Source organism: Lolium rigidum, chromosome 1 (genome assembly GCF_022539505.1).
Source record: "Lolium rigidum isolate FL_2022 chromosome 1, APGP_CSIRO_Lrig_0.1, whole genome shotgun sequence".
In the NCBI taxonomy this organism is placed as follows: domain Eukaryota; kingdom Viridiplantae; phylum Streptophyta; class Magnoliopsida; order Poales; family Poaceae; genus Lolium; species Lolium rigidum.
Genome location: NC_061508.1, coordinates 351,144,329 through 351,162,535, shown reverse-complemented (window position 1 = coordinate 351,162,535; position 18,207 = coordinate 351,144,329). Strand labels below are relative to the sequence as shown.

General features: G+C 43.7%; 1 protein-coding gene across 1 annotated transcript; it reads left to right on the top strand.

The window, feature by feature from the left end:
• The first annotated feature begins 7,418 nt into the window (after positions 1–7,418).
• LOC124701807 (probable protein phosphatase 2C 60) lies at positions 7,419–11,617 on the top strand. The gene is made up of 5 exons (XM_047233906.1): positions 7,419–7,465; positions 8,463–8,880; positions 9,022–9,389; positions 10,036–10,272; positions 11,019–11,617. The coding sequence occupies exons 2-5, from the start codon at positions 8,571–8,573 to the stop codon at positions 11,271–11,273; spliced, it is 1,170 nt and encodes a 389-aa protein (XP_047089862.1). The 5' UTR covers positions 7,419–7,465; positions 8,463–8,570; the 3' UTR covers positions 11,274–11,617.
• The last annotated feature ends 6,590 nt before the right edge of the window (positions 11,618–18,207 follow it).

Here is an 18,207-nt window from a genome sequence, read left to right as displayed (position 1 = left end):
AGAACACATGTGTTCATACGAACCAGCGGAGCGTGTCTCTCTCCCACACAAGGATGAACTTATTCAGAGAACTAAGATAACAAAACAAAAACAAAAATAAAAGCACACAGACGCTCCAAGTAAAGTACATAAGATGTGACCGAATAAAAATATAGTTTCACTAGAAGAAACCTGATAAGTTGTCGATGAAGAAGGGGATGCCTTGGGCATCCCCAAGTTTAGATGCTTGAGTCTTCTTAAAATATGCAGGGATGAACCACCGGGGCATCCCCAAGCTTAGACCTTTCACTCTTCTCGATCACATTATATCACCCTCTTCTATTGACCCTTGAAAACTTCCTTCACACCAAACTTCAAGCAAACTCATTAGAGGGTTAGTGCATAATCAAAAATTCACATGTTCAGAGGTGACACAATCATTCTTAACACTTCTGGACATTGCACATAACTTCTGAAAGTTAATGGAACAAAGAAACTCATTCAACTTAACAAAGGCGGCAATGCGAAATAAAAGGCAGAATCTGTCAAAAACAGAACAGTCCGTAAAGACGAATTTTAAAATGGCACCAGACTTGCTCAAATGGAAAAACTCAAAACTAATGAAAGTTGCGTACATATCTGAGGATCACGCTCGTAAATTGGCAGATTTTTTAGAATTTTCTACAAAGGCCTGTGCCCAGATTCGTGACAGACAGCAATGCTGTTTCTGCGCAGCGATCCCAAATATAACATCAACTTTAACATAGAAACTTTACTTGGGACAAAACATGATAAGGAGAGGTTGCTACAGTAATAAACAACTTCCAAGACTCAAATATAAACAAAGTACTGTAGTAAAAAAAACACATGGGTTATCTCCAAAGAAGTTCTTTCTTTATAGCCATTAAGATGGGCTCAGCAGTTTTAATGATGCACTTGCAAGAAATAGAAGTTGAAGCAAAAGAGAGCATCAAGAGGCAAATTCAAAACACATTTAAGTCTAACATGCTTCCTATGCATAGGAATCTTGTAAATAAACAAGTTCATGAAGAGCAAACTAACAAGCATAGGAAGATAAAACAAGTGTAGCTTCAAAAATTTCAGCACATAGAGAGGTGTTTTAGTAACATAAAAAATTTTACAACCATATTTTCCTCTCTCATAATAACTTTCAGTAGCAACATGAGCAAACTCAACAATATAACTATCACATAAAGCATTCCTATCATGAGTCTCATGCATAAAATAATTACTACTCCCAACATAAGCATAGTCATTCTTATTAATTGTAGTGGGAGCAAATTCAACAAAGTAGCTATCAAATATAGGAGGTATATTGTAATCATAATCAAATTTATCCTCCATAACAGGTGGTAACAAAAGACTACTATCATTATAATCATCATAAATGGGAGGCAAAGTATCATCAAAGTAAATTTTCTCCTCAATGCTTGGGGGACTAAAAATATCATGCTCATCAAAACCAGCTTCCCCAAGATTAGAATTTTCCATAGCATTAGCAACAATGGTGTTCAAAGCATTCATAGTAATAACATTCCCATTAGCATGCATATAAAGTTCCATGGGTTTTTTAATTCTCTCTTCAAACACATCATGTCCTAATTCAAGATAAAGTTCATAAAGATCTCTCATATTTTTGTTGTTTTCCATTATGCCTAACTAGTGTAAACAAGAAACAAAATGTCGCAATTGCAGAGTCTAAAGGAAATAGCTTCGAGCACACACACAATGGCGCCAGAAAAGTACTGTTACCTGGAACCGAATTATGAGTGCCTTTTACCTTTCCTCCCCGGCAACGGCGCCAGAAAAGTGCTTGATGTCTACGGGTGCTTCTATTCTTGTAGACAGTGTTGGGCCTCCAAGAGCAGAGGTTTGTAGAACAGCAGCAAGTTTCCCTTAAGTGGATTACCCAAGGTTTATCGAACTCGGGGAGGAAGAGGTCAAAGATATCCCTCTCATGCAACCCCTGCAACCACAAAGCAAGAAGTCTCTTGTGTCCCCAACACACCTAATAGGTGTACTAGTTCGACGAAGAGATAGTGAAATACAAGTGGTATGAATGAATATGAGCAGTAGTACGGCGCTAGAAAATAGCTTACCGGCATACGGTTGATGGTAGTAATATTGCGAGAAGTAAACAAGCAGTAGTAACTCAGCGTAGTAACTCAGCAGTAGTAACGCGATAAAACGAGTAACAAACGGCGATAGCGATATTTAGGAACAAGGCCTAGGGATTAGACTTTCACTAGTGGACACTCTCAACATTGATCACATAACAGAATAGATAAATGCATACTCTACACTCTCTTGTTGGATGATGAACACATTGCGTAGGATTACACGAACCCTCAATGCCGGAGTTAACAAGCTCCACAATTCAATGTTCATATTTAAATAACCTTAGTGTAAGAAAGATCGATACGACTAAACCAAGTACTAACATAGCATGCACACTGTCACCTTCACGCTTATGTAGGAGGAATAGATCACACCAATACCATCATAGCAATAGTTAACTTCATAATCTACAAGAGATCATAATCATAGCCTACGCCAAGTACTCACACGGTGCACACACTGTCACCTTTACACACATGGAGGAGGAATAGAGTACTTTAATAACATCACTAGAGTAGCACATAGATGAATAGTGATACAAAACTCATATGAATCTCAATCATGTAAGACAGCTCATGAGATTATTGTATTGAAGTACATAGGAGAGAGATGAACCACATAGCTACCGGTACAGCCCCGAGCCTCGATGGAGAACTACTCCCTCCTCATGGGAGCAGCGGCGGTGATGAAGATGGCGGTGGAGATGGCAGCGGTGTCGATGGAGAAGCCTTCCGGGGCACTTCCCCGCTCCGGCAGGGTGCCGGAACGGAGACTCCTGTCCCCCGGATCTTGGCTTCGCGATGGCGGCGGCTGCGGAAGGTTTCGCGTACCGTGGCTTCCTCTGTCAGGGTTTTTAGGTCAGGACCTTTAAATAGGCGGAGAGGCGGCGCAAGGAGGCGGCTGGGGCCCCCTCACCATAGGCTGGCGCGGCCAGGGGGCCACCCGCGCCTCCTTATGGTGTGGGCCCCCTGATGCCCTCCTCCGACTCTCCTTCGGTGTTCCGGAAGCTTCCGGGAATTCTAAGACTTTCGGTATTGATTTCGTCCGATTTCGAAAATATTTCGTTACTAGGATTTTTGAAACCAAAAACAGCAGAAAACAGCAACTGTCCTTTCGGCATCTCGTCAATAGGTTAGTTCCAGAAAATGCACGAATATGACATATAATGTGTATAAAACATGTAAGTATCATCAATAAAGTAGCATGGAACATAAGAATTATCGATACGTTGGAGACGTATCAGTCCACCATATCTACCTACTATGTGGTATTTTTCTGCCATTCCAAAGTAAATTACTTGAGTGCTACCTATAAAATTTCATTCCTTTATCTTTGCAATATATAGCTCATGGGACAAATAGCTTAAAAACTATTGTGGTGATGAATATGTAGTTATGTGTCTTAGTTCTTATAAGTTGCTTGTTGAGCGGTAACCATGTTTCTGGGGACGCCATCAACTTTTTACCTTTGTTGGATATCATGTGAGATGCTATGCATGTTCGTCTTGTCTAAAGTAAGTGCGATTTCATGATCAAATGGTTTGAGTATGCATATGTTAGAGAAGAACATTGGGCCGCTAACTAAAGCCATGTATCATGGTGGAAGTTTCAGTTTGGACATACAACCTCAATCTCTTATGAGAATATTATTTGTTGTTGAATGCTTAAGCATTAAAAGAGGAGTCCATTATCTGTTGTCTATGTTGTCCCGGTATGGATGTCTAAGTTGAGAATAATCAAAAGCGAGAAATCCAATGCGTGCTTTCTCCTTAGACCTTTGTACAGGCGGCATAGAGGTACCCCTTTGTTACACTTGGTTGAAACATATGTCATGCAATGATAATCCGTGTTATCCGAGCTGATTAGGACAAGGTGAGAGCACTATTAGTACTCTATGCATGAGACTTGCAACTTGTAGGAAGTATTATGCATAGCACATATGAATTATTACTACCGTTGACAAAATTGTTTCTATGTTTTCAAAACAAAAGCTCTAGCACAAAAATAGTAATCCATGCTTCCCTCTGCGAAGGGCCATTCTTCTACTTTTATGTTGAGTCAGTTTACCTACTTCTTTCTATCTTAGAAGCAAACACTTGTGTCAACTGTGCATTGATTCTTACATACTTGCTTATTTTCATTCATCATATTACTCTATGTTGACAATTATCCATGAGATATGCATGTTGAAAGTTGAAAGCAACTGCTGAAACTTATATCTTCCTTTGTGTTGCTTCAATGCATTCTAAGAATTTATTGCTTATGAGTTAGCTCTTATGCAAGTCTTGTTGATACTTGTCTTGAAAGTACTATTTATGAAAGTTTTGCTATATGATTCATTTGTTTAGTCATCATCTTTCGTTAGCAATCTTTTGCTTCAGATCACTCTATCCATCTCATATGCTTTACAATAATGTTGATCAAGATTATTATGGTAGCATGTCACTTCAGAAATTATTTGTGTTATCGTTTACCTACTCGAGGGCGAGTAGGAACTAAGCTTGGGGATGCTTGATACGTCTCAAACGTATCTATAATTTCTGATGTTCCATGCTTGTTTTATGACAATACCTACATGTTTTGTTCACACTTTATGATGTTTTGATGCATTTTCCGGAACTAACCTATTGACGAGATGCCGAAGTGCCAGTTCCTGTTTTCTGCTGTTTTTGGTTTCAGAAATCCTAGTAAGGAAATATTCTCGAAATTGGAGGAAATCAACGCCCAGCATCTTATAATTGCACGAAACTTCCAGAACACCGGAGAGGCACCAGAGGGGAGCCTGGGGGGCCCACACGCCAGGGCGGCGCGGCCTGGGCCCTGGGCGCGCCCCCCTATGGTGTGGCCCCACCAGGGCTCCACCGACATCACCCCTTCGCCTATAAGAAGCCCCCTGACCTAAATCTTCGAGACGGAAAAGCCACGGTACGAGAAAAATTCCAGAGCCGCCGCCATTGCGAAGCCAAGATCTGGGGGACAGAAGTCTCTGTTCCGGCACGCCGCCGGGACGGGGAAGTGCCCCCGGAAGGCTTCTCCATCGACACCACCGCCATCTTCACCGCCATCTCCATCAACGCTGCTGCTCCCATGATGAGGAGGGAGTAGTTCTCCCCCGAGGCTGAGGGCTGTACCGGTAGCTATGTGGTTAATCTCTCTCTCTGTACTCCAATACAATGATCTCATGAGCTGCTTTACATGATTGAGATCCATATGATGAGCTTTATATCGCTACTAGTCTATGTGCTACTCATGTGATGTTATTAAAGTAGTCTATTCCTCCTGCATGGTGTAAAGGTGACAGTGTGTGCATCGTGTGGTTCTTGTCGTAGATTATGATCATAATCTCTTGTACGTTATGGAGTTAATTATCACTATGATAGTATTGATGTGATCTATTCCCCCTTTCATAGTGTAATGGTGATAGTGTGTATGCTATGTTAGTACTCGGTTTATTTTGCAAAGATCTATTATGCTCTAAGGTTACTTAAATATGAATGCTGAATGTTGTGGCGCTTGTTAACTCCGGCTTGAGGGAGCTCTTGTAGCCCTACACAACGAATGGTGTTTGTCATCCAACAAAAAAGTGTATGTAGCACAAATGAGAGAAGTTATTATTTATTATGTGATCAATGTTGAGAGTGTCCACTAGTGAAAGTATGATCCCTAGGCCTTGTTTCCAATACTGCAAACACCGCTTATTCTATCGTTCGTTGCATGTTTACTCGCTGCCATATTTTATTCAGATTGCTATTACCACTCATATACATCCATACAACTTGTATTTCACTATCTCTTCGCCGAACTAGTGCACCTATACATCTGACAAGTGTATTAGGTGTGTTGGGGACACAAGAGACTTCTTGTATCGTGATTGCAGGGGTTGCTTGAGAGGGATATCTTTGACCTCTTCCTCCACGAGTTCGATAAACCTTGGGTGATCCACTTAAGAGAAAACTTGCTGCTGTTCTACAAACCTCTGCTCTTGGAGACTCAACACTGTCTACAGGAAAAGAAGCGTGAGTAGACATCAGACCCACGCGGGAGAAGGGCCCCTTCGCTGGAGCGAATCCAGGTCGGAGCACATGTACCCCCGAGCCATGGCGACCGCATAGCCGTGGGCTTCCTCCTCCGCTGCCCAAGCCTGACGGCACAGGGCGTCCCCAGCTAGGGTCTCGAAGGAAGCGCGCAGAACCTGCTGGTCCCGGCGCACTCGAAGCGGCTGGGTATGACGTCGTCGGCGGCGGCGATGTCGTGGATGACGGCGTCTGCGGGTGGGGCCACCGGAGGGGCCGCCATCGCCGCCCGCGCCTCGGCGAGCGCCGCCCTGGCCTCGGCGAGCTCGGCCCTGGCATCGGCGATTTCCGCCCTAGCCGCCGCGAGGCGCTCACACCCTTACGCGCGCTCTGCCGCCTCCGCCGCCTCCAGGTCCAGCTGCTCGGCTTGAAACGCGTCGACGACTAGCTGCTCGACTTCCTCCGGGTGGGCTTGGTGGCACATCTGAACAATCTGATCCCAGCTACGGTTGTGCTCGGCCATGGATGAATGCTAGGGTTTAGCTTGAGGTGTGCCCGTCACCCCCACCGGTGTCCACCATATATAGCCACGGCGAGGCGGGAAACGGCGTTTGCGCGCAGGTCGTTTCCCGCGCGCGAAACGCCGGCGAAACTTGCCAATGTGTTGGACAAGCACGGGAACGACCGTCACCGCGCGGGAACCGTTAATCGCCGACGGCGGGCCTCGACGGGACGTTAAACTGCTATTAATAACGTTGATGCTGTCTCCACTAAAAAATATGTCTACACCGCTGGAGATACCTCCGACGCAAACGAACCGAACCGAACATTTTAGATGTCCGAAATACGGCGGCTGTTGGAGATGCCTTTATGCTCTCAACCTCTCGCAGGTACCGATCTGCGATTATAGTCCTTGTCGAGGGAAGTCACGTGCTTTTCCTCCTTATCCCTCGCGTCCGTGTCAGAGCCCCACACGTCATCAAACGGCCGTTGCACCGCCCGCGCCACTCTCCCGCCCGCTCCCCCCACCGCCGGCGAGCCCTCCGCCGCCCTTCGTGCCCAACGCCGGTCCGAAGGACGGCAGTCAGTTCGCCGACTCACCGTGCTCGTGCTGCGTCCGGAGCCGACTCCACGGGTACGTACTACAAAGTCACCACCCGATCCACTTTGCGCCCCGTGTGTACCGTCCAATCCTTTCCCCTTCTCTCACTATCGCAACTTCTTCCCTCTCCCTCCGCTCGTCTGGACTAGAGACGGATAGCGCCATAGCGGGAGAGGACGCCCAAATCGCCCTCCACGCGACTCGCCAACCGCGCGACGGAACAGGGAGTAAAGGTGCGGAATTTCTCCCCTGGCCTCCCGCGCCAAATTTCAAGAAAGAGCCGCCTAGCTAGGACCGATGTGGGTGGGAGCATATGTCTGCCTTTTACCAACCAATCATCATCTCCATTCACCCTTAATTTTTGTGGGATTGGGAGTTCACATGCAATTCGGGGTTTGGGTTTCGTCTCGATTCTGCGCGCGGTCTGGAGCCAGATGAGGAGTCAGAGGATTTGGGGCGAAATTAGTGTGTGGGTCATATCATTGTGTGTAGTTGTACCCGATAGCTTACTTCTTTTGATGGTACCTGAAGTGCCACTCTGTGTTTATGCGAGGACATGAGGTTTTGGATAACTGATTTGTTCAGAGTAGTCTTGGTTAGTTCTTAGTTCACATGTCAAGACATCAATGCCAATTTCTTTTGTTTATACAGTATGGAAAGTGCATAACTTGTTTCGTTGCCACTTAATTTTTAATTTTATCAGAAAAAGTATTGGGTTTAGTGAGTCCCCTTCAAGGCTGCAAGAAAGTTCTTGTAAAATTTTCAAGTGTAATCGGAAACAGTCGCTCTGGAGCAAGAAACCTAGTGACGGAGAGCCACGCCGTAGTGTCTTTTGCTGCATCTAATTCATATCTCAACAAAAAATACACATTCTAAGGAATTATAGTTGCTGCTGCATGTTTTTTTAGCAATGAAACAAAGCGATGGTCTAGGTTACTCATTAGCGTGTCACGTCTACTAGAAATGGTAAAGCCTAAAAGCACTAAAACAGGTAGTTTGATTTGATTTTCCCACGTCTGCTTGCACTATGCACAATACTGAACTGTGATATTCAGTGTTACTAGATGGTAGAGAAACTCTATACTTATGGAAGAAAATAATGGAAGATAAAACATCTTATTTTTAAAATATGTGTTCCCTAACTGAGTGCAAGTGATGAACTTCAGAGAATTATTAACAAGCCATACCTTGCGATGCATATACTTATACACGCTTCTATTTTCTTTCCAGGAGAAAGGCAAGAACTCAATTGGTGCATTGAGAAGCGAAACTGCGATTTCCTTGCAGAATTGATGAAGCGAGCTCGGAGGCGTATGCGGGTGGGATGACTGATGAGGGATGATAGTAACATTGATGAACTTGCTACGGGCGTGTTGGAGACCGTCATCCAACCGGACAGGCTCCGATGCTATTGGTAGGCAGGACGGACTTTTATGGTACAAGGACACCGGGCAGCATGTAAATGGGGACTTCTCCATGGCTGTTGTCCAGGCCAATAACTTGCTTGAGGACCAGTGTCAGATTGAGTCGGGTCCACTGAGCTTTCTTGACTCTGGCCCGTACGGCACTTTCGTCGGCGTTTATGATGGGCACGGTGGACCAGAGACAGCTTGCTATATCAACGATAACCTCTTCAACCATCTGAAAAGTAATTGCTAACCTGGGATCAGTATGCATTAGTGTTCTGTTTGTTATCCTTGGTGCTATGGTCACGCTGCTGTGTTTATGCTTCCCTGATAATAAAGAGTGTGGCAGTGATTATCTTGTTCTTCTCTGGTTTCTATTGCAGGGTTCGTTTCGGAGCAAAACTCAATGTCTGCTGATGTGCTGAGAAAAGCATATGAAGCTACAGAAGATGGATTCTTCTCTATCGTCACCAAGCAATGGCCTGTCAAGCCTCAGATAGCGGCTGTTGGGTCATGCTGTTTGGTTGGTGTAATATGTGGTGGCATCCTTTATATTGCCAATGTTGGGGATTCTCGTGCTGTTTTAGGAAAACATGTTAAAGCCACTGGAGAAGTATTGGCTGTCCAACTCTCAGCAGAGCATAATGTGAGCATTGAGTCAGTGAGAAAAGAATTGCAGTCTGTGCACCCCGAGGATAGGCATGTTGTTGTTCTCAAGCACAATGTTTGGCGTGTGAAAGGCCTAATTCAGGTGCGTCCTCTTTCACTTGGAAGACATTAATAGCTTTGTGAAATTTTGATGCAATGGTCATTTCATATTGCGTATTTGCATTGCATTCGGGTGGCCAAAGAATAGCTTCAGTTGCATCACCTCGAAGTTAGCCTTGTCTCGTTCTTATCTTTGGAATTGTTTAGTGAATAACCTTCTTCATGTTTGTCCAAGAAAGCAAGTGGTAATCAGTAGAGCTGTAAGGGGGTAGAAATGCAATTAATCCTTGTGGATGGCAATTATCCACTCAGTGTGATGCATGATTAATGCAGTACTGCAATATTTTTTGGGCAGCGCCACAGTGGGCAACTTGAGAATAATTGGGTTTCTTTTGCATTGCTAGTACCTGTATCATATACTTGCTAGTGCTATTTCTCATGGCATGGGTAGTTACTACTAAAGGTTTATGTGAAGAACATTTGTCATGTGTCAGTCAGATCAATGTCATCACCCCACATAACCATTCAGTAGTAAAAATAATGTTGAAATGTGTTGCTGTATGAGTAATAGCTATGGCGGTATTTGCTGCTTGTAGTACGTTTCTCATATTCTTCCCATGGGCCAACTTAAGATATTTTTACCATAGGACCAAATGAAGATTATTGATTTTTCGTTCTGTATGTTGCAGGTCTGCAGATCGATAGGTGATGCCTATCTAAAAAAACAAGAGTTCAACCGGGAACCTCTGTATGCAAAGTTCCGCCTCCGTGAACCTTTTAACAAGCCCATCCTAAGTTCAGAACCCTCTATTTGTGTGCAACCGATACATCCACATGATCAGTTTCTCATATTTGCGTCTGATGGACTTTGGGAGCACTTAACCAACCAGGAGGCTGTTGACATTGTTCAAAGTAACCCTCGTAGTGTAAGTTTCTCACTCCCATGTAAATCAAGTAACCTGACCAAAATAATGCTATAGTGCTTGCCATATTCTACTACAGCTGCACATGTCATTACAGTGTGCTACTTCAGATTAGTTTTTTCGTTAATATATTCCAAACTCAGAATTAACATACTGCTTTTATGAAATAAGGATTATTATCCAGCATCATGGAATATTTATTTGATTAGCTAACCAGCATGCTGAACATATGCATTGCATTGTACTCTGAGTATACGTTTATGCAATTATTATTTAGCTTCTATCTGAAAATAACAATTTGCATATAGAATTGACCTTGTAAAATAACATGGATGGTTCTCTTCTCTCAAAATTACAAATTACACATTACCATGGCTTTTGTGCATATAAAATCCATCAATAAAACTGTCCGCAAAGTCTTGATGTGGCATGGTTTACAGGTTCTAATTGAAAATAAAATTCTTGGCAATTTGTGGTTGCCATGGAGTGGGTTAAAATCCATCAGTCCTACGGCTGAAGCTTAGCATCAAAATTGCTTTAACCTTCTTATCGCAGCTATGGTGGCTTAGCATAGTGTACAAGTTCTATAGAAAATAGGGGCCACGACAACTTATAGTTGCCATGGAGTCTGGGTTAAAATTCATCACTGTTATGGTGGAAGCTGAGCACAAAAAAAAAACATTGATATCGCTTAGCCCTCATTCCTATTTAGAGATTCTTACTGGTTCACACTCTCTTTGATTTCTCAGGGAAGTGCTAGGAGGCTCATAAAATCAGCTTTACTAGGAGCAGCCAAGAAAAGAGAGATGAGGTATTCTGATCTCAAGAAGATCGACCGAGGCGTCCGGCGCCACTTCCATGATGACATAACTGTCATCATACTCTTCCTCGACTCGAGCCTTGTAAGTAGGGCGAGCACCTACAGGGGCCCTACTGTTTCTCTAAGAGGCGCCGGGGTGAGCCTGCGCAGCAGCACGCTCGCGCCTTATGGGTCGCAAATGTAGCTCTCTCCAAGCAGGTGCCTGGAGGAACTGACGGCGCACCCTAACCCTCCTTCATTGCCACGTGGTAAATGTCAGGCACATTGGCCAAAATCATCCCCTCAATGATGAAGAAGAAATGGAGAGGCACATACAAAGGGTCTCTTCTCCAGGCTCTTTTAATCTCCATAACTACCATAGTAATTAATGTACTTCGTTTCGAGATTGACTGAGGAAGAATAGGTAGGTGTTTCTTTGCTGTGCTGCTGCTGAGAAGCAGATGTCTTCTTGGTTATACCTCTCAGGAATTTTAACATCAGTGCGTATATGATTTAAAATAAACCCAAAAGGAGTAACTTATTATCTAACCTGTACATGCACTTTTTTTTTCTGATGGATGTTAGTATCAACTGGCATTTCTATTCGATTGCCAGCGAAAAATTTAATCTGGTTTCCTCTCACACTGGGTAACTACTGCACATGTATTAATAAATACGTATTCTCACTGTTTTATTTTCCGTTGGCACTTCTTTAGGTAATTACTGATTCTGTCAGTACACACCTTTTTATGTGTTCTGCTTGGAGAAAAGTTTCTACTCGCCACTTGGACGTCATCTTTTTCTTTGATTTTGCTGATTATGTGGTTGTTTTTGTAGCCTTCGAGTTGGTTCTTTTGCTGAGAGGATTTTTTTCCACTTGAGTCGTATTATCTGAGCTTTTCACAAAATTTTGTGAGCGAATTTTAGTTCCTAGAGACTATTTTTCCTGGAGAATTCTCTCAATTTTCACGAATTCCATGGGTTTTAACTACGCATCTGTAAAATGGATTGACATTGACATAGATGGAAGTTTCATATCAGCGACAATCACTTACGATATTATATTTGGGAGCGACTATGGTTCTTTCGAGAGGTAACTTAATTTCAGTTGCAACTTGCAAGTCACATGCAGTAACTGAAAATCTATGTTTTAGCAAAAAAAAAAAAAGTCAGTTGTAAGTTGCAACTCCCGTGCAACTGAAACATGCAACCCATATGAAACTAGGAAAATCTCACTTGTAACTTATTACAACTCATGCAACCCATATGAAGCTAGAAAAATCTCACTTGTAACTCATGTACAACTCATAAGCTATGCAGTCCACATCCCATGGTTCTGAGTTGAATGAAGTCTAACTTAATTCTCACTGAAATGAGATTTAACAAAATCTTTTTTTATTTACCAACTGTGCTTATGACTCCATGACATTAACATTTCTAACTTTGACTACTAATATTTGTTGAGTGAATTAAAATATACTTGAGCTGATAAAGTGAAAATAATATCACTAGATTCTTAATAGTACAAAATAGTTAAATATGCCCATACGTAAAACTGTAATGGTCAAATATGCACATTGGAGATCATGCTCATATATGTGTCATATATATTATGTTGGATTATTAGGCAATTTTCGAGTGAGATTAATTACCGAAAACAACATGACAGATGCACAAGCATACTTAACCACACACATCAGACAAAGCACATGCATCAGATCTGAACATGGAACAAGTAGCAGTGCAAGGTAGGAGATGAAAAGCACGTACATCGCGACCGGGAAGGTCGCACCAGCAGCAACAGCACCATCACCATGGGTATTGTTAATGTCGCCCATGGTGTAGTCGGATCTGTCGAAGAAGCAGCCGAACCGTTGAAGAAGAGCACGAACAGCAGCGAGCAGTCGCGCCGAGACGCTCCCCAAAAACCTTATCGCCCGCCTCCCGGTGCAGGATCTCAACGGACGGGGTTTCGGAGGCCTGCTCTCCCAGATGGCTGTGCACGCAGTCGCCGGGATGGGGAAAACTAGAGAGTAGCGCAGCAAAAGGAACTTCTTCGTGAGAGAGACAGACTGGAGAGTTCTGAGAGCTGTTAGCGTCTGAGGCTCCAGATCTGATCCGTCTCCTGGTATAGCCTGGGAGGAGAGCCGACCGCGTTGACACGCGTAGGAAGCCAGGGACACGCGACGAACATGCACATGCAGGTCGACACGTACCCAACTCAGTTGGTGCACCAAGCAAAAATTTAGGCTTCCTTGAGTGTGTCTCGAACTCGAACTCGAGTCACGAAACGCGACGTGCGTGGCGAGGCGGGGCGGGTGGAGGAGGAGGAGTGCGCGAGGGCTCCTTCTATTCTCACTCACTTGAAAGGAGTAGAACAGTAGCCCTTATATACCACTCCAACTCACTCCCAACTAGCAATGTGGGACTAAACTTTGTCCCTCAAGGCTGTTCCAAGCTGCCAACGTGATGGGCCTTGAGATTTCTGGAATTGTAGACTACATGGGCTGCGTTACTGGGCTGCAGCCCATCTACATTCAACAATCCCCCACCAAATCTCATATGCACATCACATGACACATTAGTTTCATTCACTGTTTAATATACCTGCACTTCAGTGGAGACTGTTAAGTTGAACTTCCACTTAGGCAAGGAGCTACGCTTGACTACAACTGAACAATGGACTATGCCTTGAATTGTCAGTCTTTGTGCAGCAAGTTTCGCTCAATGCCGGCACGGTACTAGGCTACCATAGCCTTCCCCTCGGGTGGAGCTTATAAGTCATACTCCTCGGCCCTTCATGAGCTTACTAGAGATTCACCCAAATCTCCCACACTATGACCAGTAGTGTCACTCTTATAGGTGTGTTCTTCAAAAGATCGCCCTGTAGGCCAGCGTCTTCGCTCATCAAGAGCCGCTCAGAACACATTAAGACATTGTCAACCTGCCTTATAGTAACTATGAGAGAATTGCATCTGCAGCGGAGTGGGAGTAGTAAATTTTATCTCAACTCAGTTACTCCGGTTTGTTTTCCCAGGTCCTACTTCACGGAATTTCCGATTACATAGGTTGGGTTACCCCCTCGGCAACTCAAGTGGGTCTCAAACCCATCTCCCTCGATGCAAGGTCTATCATGTTTCTTGATAGTCCTTTTGTGAAAGGATCTGCCAGATTCTTAGCACTTTGGACATAATCCAATGCTATCACTCCGGAGTTCTTCAGTTTTCTGATAGACTTCAATCTCCTCTTGATATGTTTGGAACTTTTCATATTATCCTTAGAACTTTTGACTTTGATAATCACAGTTTGATTATCACAGTTCATGAGGATAGCCGGTATTGGTTTTTCAACCATAGGCAAGTCCATCAAGAGCTCACGAAGCCATTCTTCTTCGACAGTAGCTGTATCTAATGTTGTGAGTTCTGCTTCCATTGTTGACCTCGTTAAGATGGTCTGCTTGCAAGACTTCCAGAAAACAGCGCCACCACCAAGAGTGAAAACATATCCACTTGTGGCCTTCATTTTAGCATCTGAAATCCAATTGGAATCACTATACCCTTCGAGTCCTCTTGGTACCCGGTATAATGAATTCCATAACTCATGGTTCCCTTTAGATAGCGCATTACTCTCTCAAGAGCATGCCAATGATCATCTCCCGGGTTGGCCACAAACCGGCTAAGTTTGCATACAGCAAACGAGATATCAGGACTTGTAGCGCAAGCTAAATACATGAGTGAACCAATGATTTGAGAATATCTCAACTGATCTCTAGTTGCCTTTTCATTCTTTCGAAGCAAGACACTAGGATCATAAGGCGTGAGAGAAGATTTGCAATCAGCATAACCAAATCTGCTCAACACCTTCTCAACATAATGAGATTGCACAAGTGTAATCCCATTATTCTTATCTCTCAATAACTTGATGTTCAATATAACATCAGCTTCTCCAAGATCTTTCATCTCGAAACATTGAGATAAGAAGGTTTTGACCTCCTCAATCACTTTGAGACTTGTCCCAAGAATTAGTATGTCATCCACATACAAACATAGGACAACTCCCTCACCCCCACCATGGCGGTAGTACACACATTTGTCGGCTTCATTAACAACAAAGCCCACAGATGTTAAAGTTCTTTCAAACTTCTCATGCCATTGTTTGGGTGCTTGTTTGAGACCATACAAAGATTTCTTTAATTTACACACCTTCTTTCTTGACCTTCTAGTACGAAACCATCAGGTTGTTCCATGTAGATTTCTCTCCATTTAGGAAAGTCGTCTTAACATACATTTGATGAACAAGAAGACCGTGTGAGGCAGCCAATGGAAGTAGTACACGAATTGTGGTCAATCTCGCCACAGGTGAGTAGGTATCAAAGAAATCTGCGCCTTCTTTTTGGGTATATCCTTTGGCTACAAGCCGAGCTTTATACTTCTCAATAGTACCATCAGCTCGAAGCTTCTTCTTAAATACCCATTTACATCCTACAGGTTTGCACCCATAAGGACGCTCAGTTAATTTCCACGTTCCATTAGCCAAGATGGAATCCATCTCGCTTTGAACCGCTTCCTTCCAGTAGTCTGCATCAGGAGATGCGAGAGCTTCTGAAATGGTAGTGGGAGTATCATCCACAAGATATACAATGAAATCATTACCAAAAGACTTTGCAGTCCTTTGTCTCTTACTCCTTGTGGGAGCTTCATTGTCATCTTCATCAGAATCTGAACTCTCATCATCAGATTCATCATCAGACTCCATAGGAGTTTCACGTATTGGATCAGATTCCCAACTAGACATGCCATGCATATCTCTCATAGGAAATATATCCTCAAAGAATGTAGCATCTCTTGATTCAAAGATGGTGCCAACATTCATGTCGTCCACTCCAGATTTCACCACAAGAAATCTATAAGCAATGCTATGGGCAGCATAGCCAAGAAAGACACAGTCCATGGTTTTTGGTCCAAGCTTTCGCTTCTTGGTGATTGGCAAATTCACTTTAGCCAAACAGCCCCAAGTTCGTAGGTAGGAGAGTGATGGACTTTTCTTTTTCCATTCCTCATAAGGGGTAATCTCTTTATTCTTGGTTGGAACACGGTTTAGGACATGACACGAAGTCAATATAGCCTCCTCCCACCATTCCTTGGATAAACCCGAAACATCTAACATGGCGTTAACCAAATTTGTTAGAGTACGGTTTTTTTTCCTTTCCGCAATCCCATTGGATTGTGGGGAATTGGGAGGCGTCCTCTCATGGATTATACCATGTTCCGCACATAATAAATTGAACTCATTAGAAAAGTATTATCCACCACGATCGGACCGAACCCTTTTTTTCTTTCTTTCAAGTTGGTTCTCAACTTCAGCCTTATAGATTTTAAAGAAATCAAGAGCTGAGCCTCATCTTTAGTTTTCAGGAGATACACATAATAGTACCTAGTGGAGTCATCAATCAAAGTCATAAAATATTTCTTTCCACCTCTTGTCAACTCACCATTCATCTCACATAGATCTGAATGTATGAGCTCTAGTGGTGCCAAGTTTCTTTCCTTCGCAGGCTTGTGAGGCTTGCGAGGCTGCTTTGCTTGCACACAAGCATGGCACTTAGAGCCTTTGACAAAGGTGAATTTCGGAATTAAACTCATATCAGCAAGCCGCGACATACAACCGAAATTAACATGACAAAGTCGTGAATGCCAAACTTTAGTTTCATTAACACTAGTGCTTACATGGTTCACAACATTATCACAGAAGTCTTCTAGAGAGAAGCGAAACATTCCCTCACATTCATAGCCCTTTCCAACAAAAGTTCCATACTTAGACATTACAACTTTATTGGACTCAAATACCAACTTAAACCCATCTTTCATAAGACGGGAGCCACTAACGAGATTCTTCTTGATAGAAGGGACATGCAGCACGTTCTTTAGTTGCACGATCTTTCCCGAAGTAAACTTTAGATCTACCGTGCCAACACCACGAACAGTAGCATGTAACCCATTCCCCATCATTACTGAGGAACCTCGGGCCTGATAAGAGGTAAATATGGAGATGTCAACACACACATGAACATTGGCACCTGTATCAACCCACCATTCTGTGGGCTGAAACACCGAAAGAACAGTAGGTAATATATTACCATACCCTGTAGTTCCTTCACCGGTGTTGCCAATGACCATGTTGATAGAATTTGAGTTCTGTCCAGTCTGACCTTTCTTTCCTTTGCATTGTGGACAACGATTAGCCCAATGACCTTTCTCGCCACACACCCAGCAAGGATCTTTCTTCTCCGTTTTTCCCTTCTTCTTGAAGTTGGTAGTCTGGGAGACTCCCTTGTTCTTTCCCTTGGACTTGTGGGCATTTTTCTGCACCATATTGGCAGCAGAACGTCCTTCGGTTCCTTCAGTGTGTTTGTCTTTTGCCCTCGCCTTCTCCTCAACATCCAGAGAGCCCATGATATTCTCAACAAGAACTCATGCCTCTGATGTTTCAGAGAAGTGGCAAAGTTCCTCCATGAAGGGGGAAGCTTAGCGACAATGCATCCCGTGACAAACTTGTCCGGTAGCACACACTTGAGGAGCTCAAGTTCCTTTGCCATGATCTGTATCTCATGAGCCTGTTCTACTACAGATCGGTTCTCAACCATTCTGTAGTCATTGAACTGCTCCATGGTGTACAGTTCACCTCCGACATCGGCAGCACCAAACTTAGCATCTAGTGCATCCCACAGTTCCTTCCCATTTCGGATGTGCAGATAAGCATCAACCAACTTGTCTCCAAGCACACTTAGAACGGTACCCACAAAGATTACGGTGGCATCCCCGAACGCTTTATCCTCTTCAGGAGTAAGCGGACATCTGGGAGTACCTTCCGCAACTCGGCACGCCCATAGAAGTGAGCCACAAGAGGGTCTTATTCTGCCATCTCACTCACTTGGAACGCGACGTGCGAGGCGTGGCGGGGCGGGCGGAGGAGGAGGAGGAGTGCGCGAGGGCTCCTTCTATTCTCACTCACTTGGAAGGAGTAGAACAGCAGCCCTTATATACCACTCCAACTCACTCCCAACTAGCAATATGAGACTAAACTTTGTCCCCCAAGGCTGTCCCAAGCTGCCAACGTGATGGGCCTTGAGATTTCAGGAA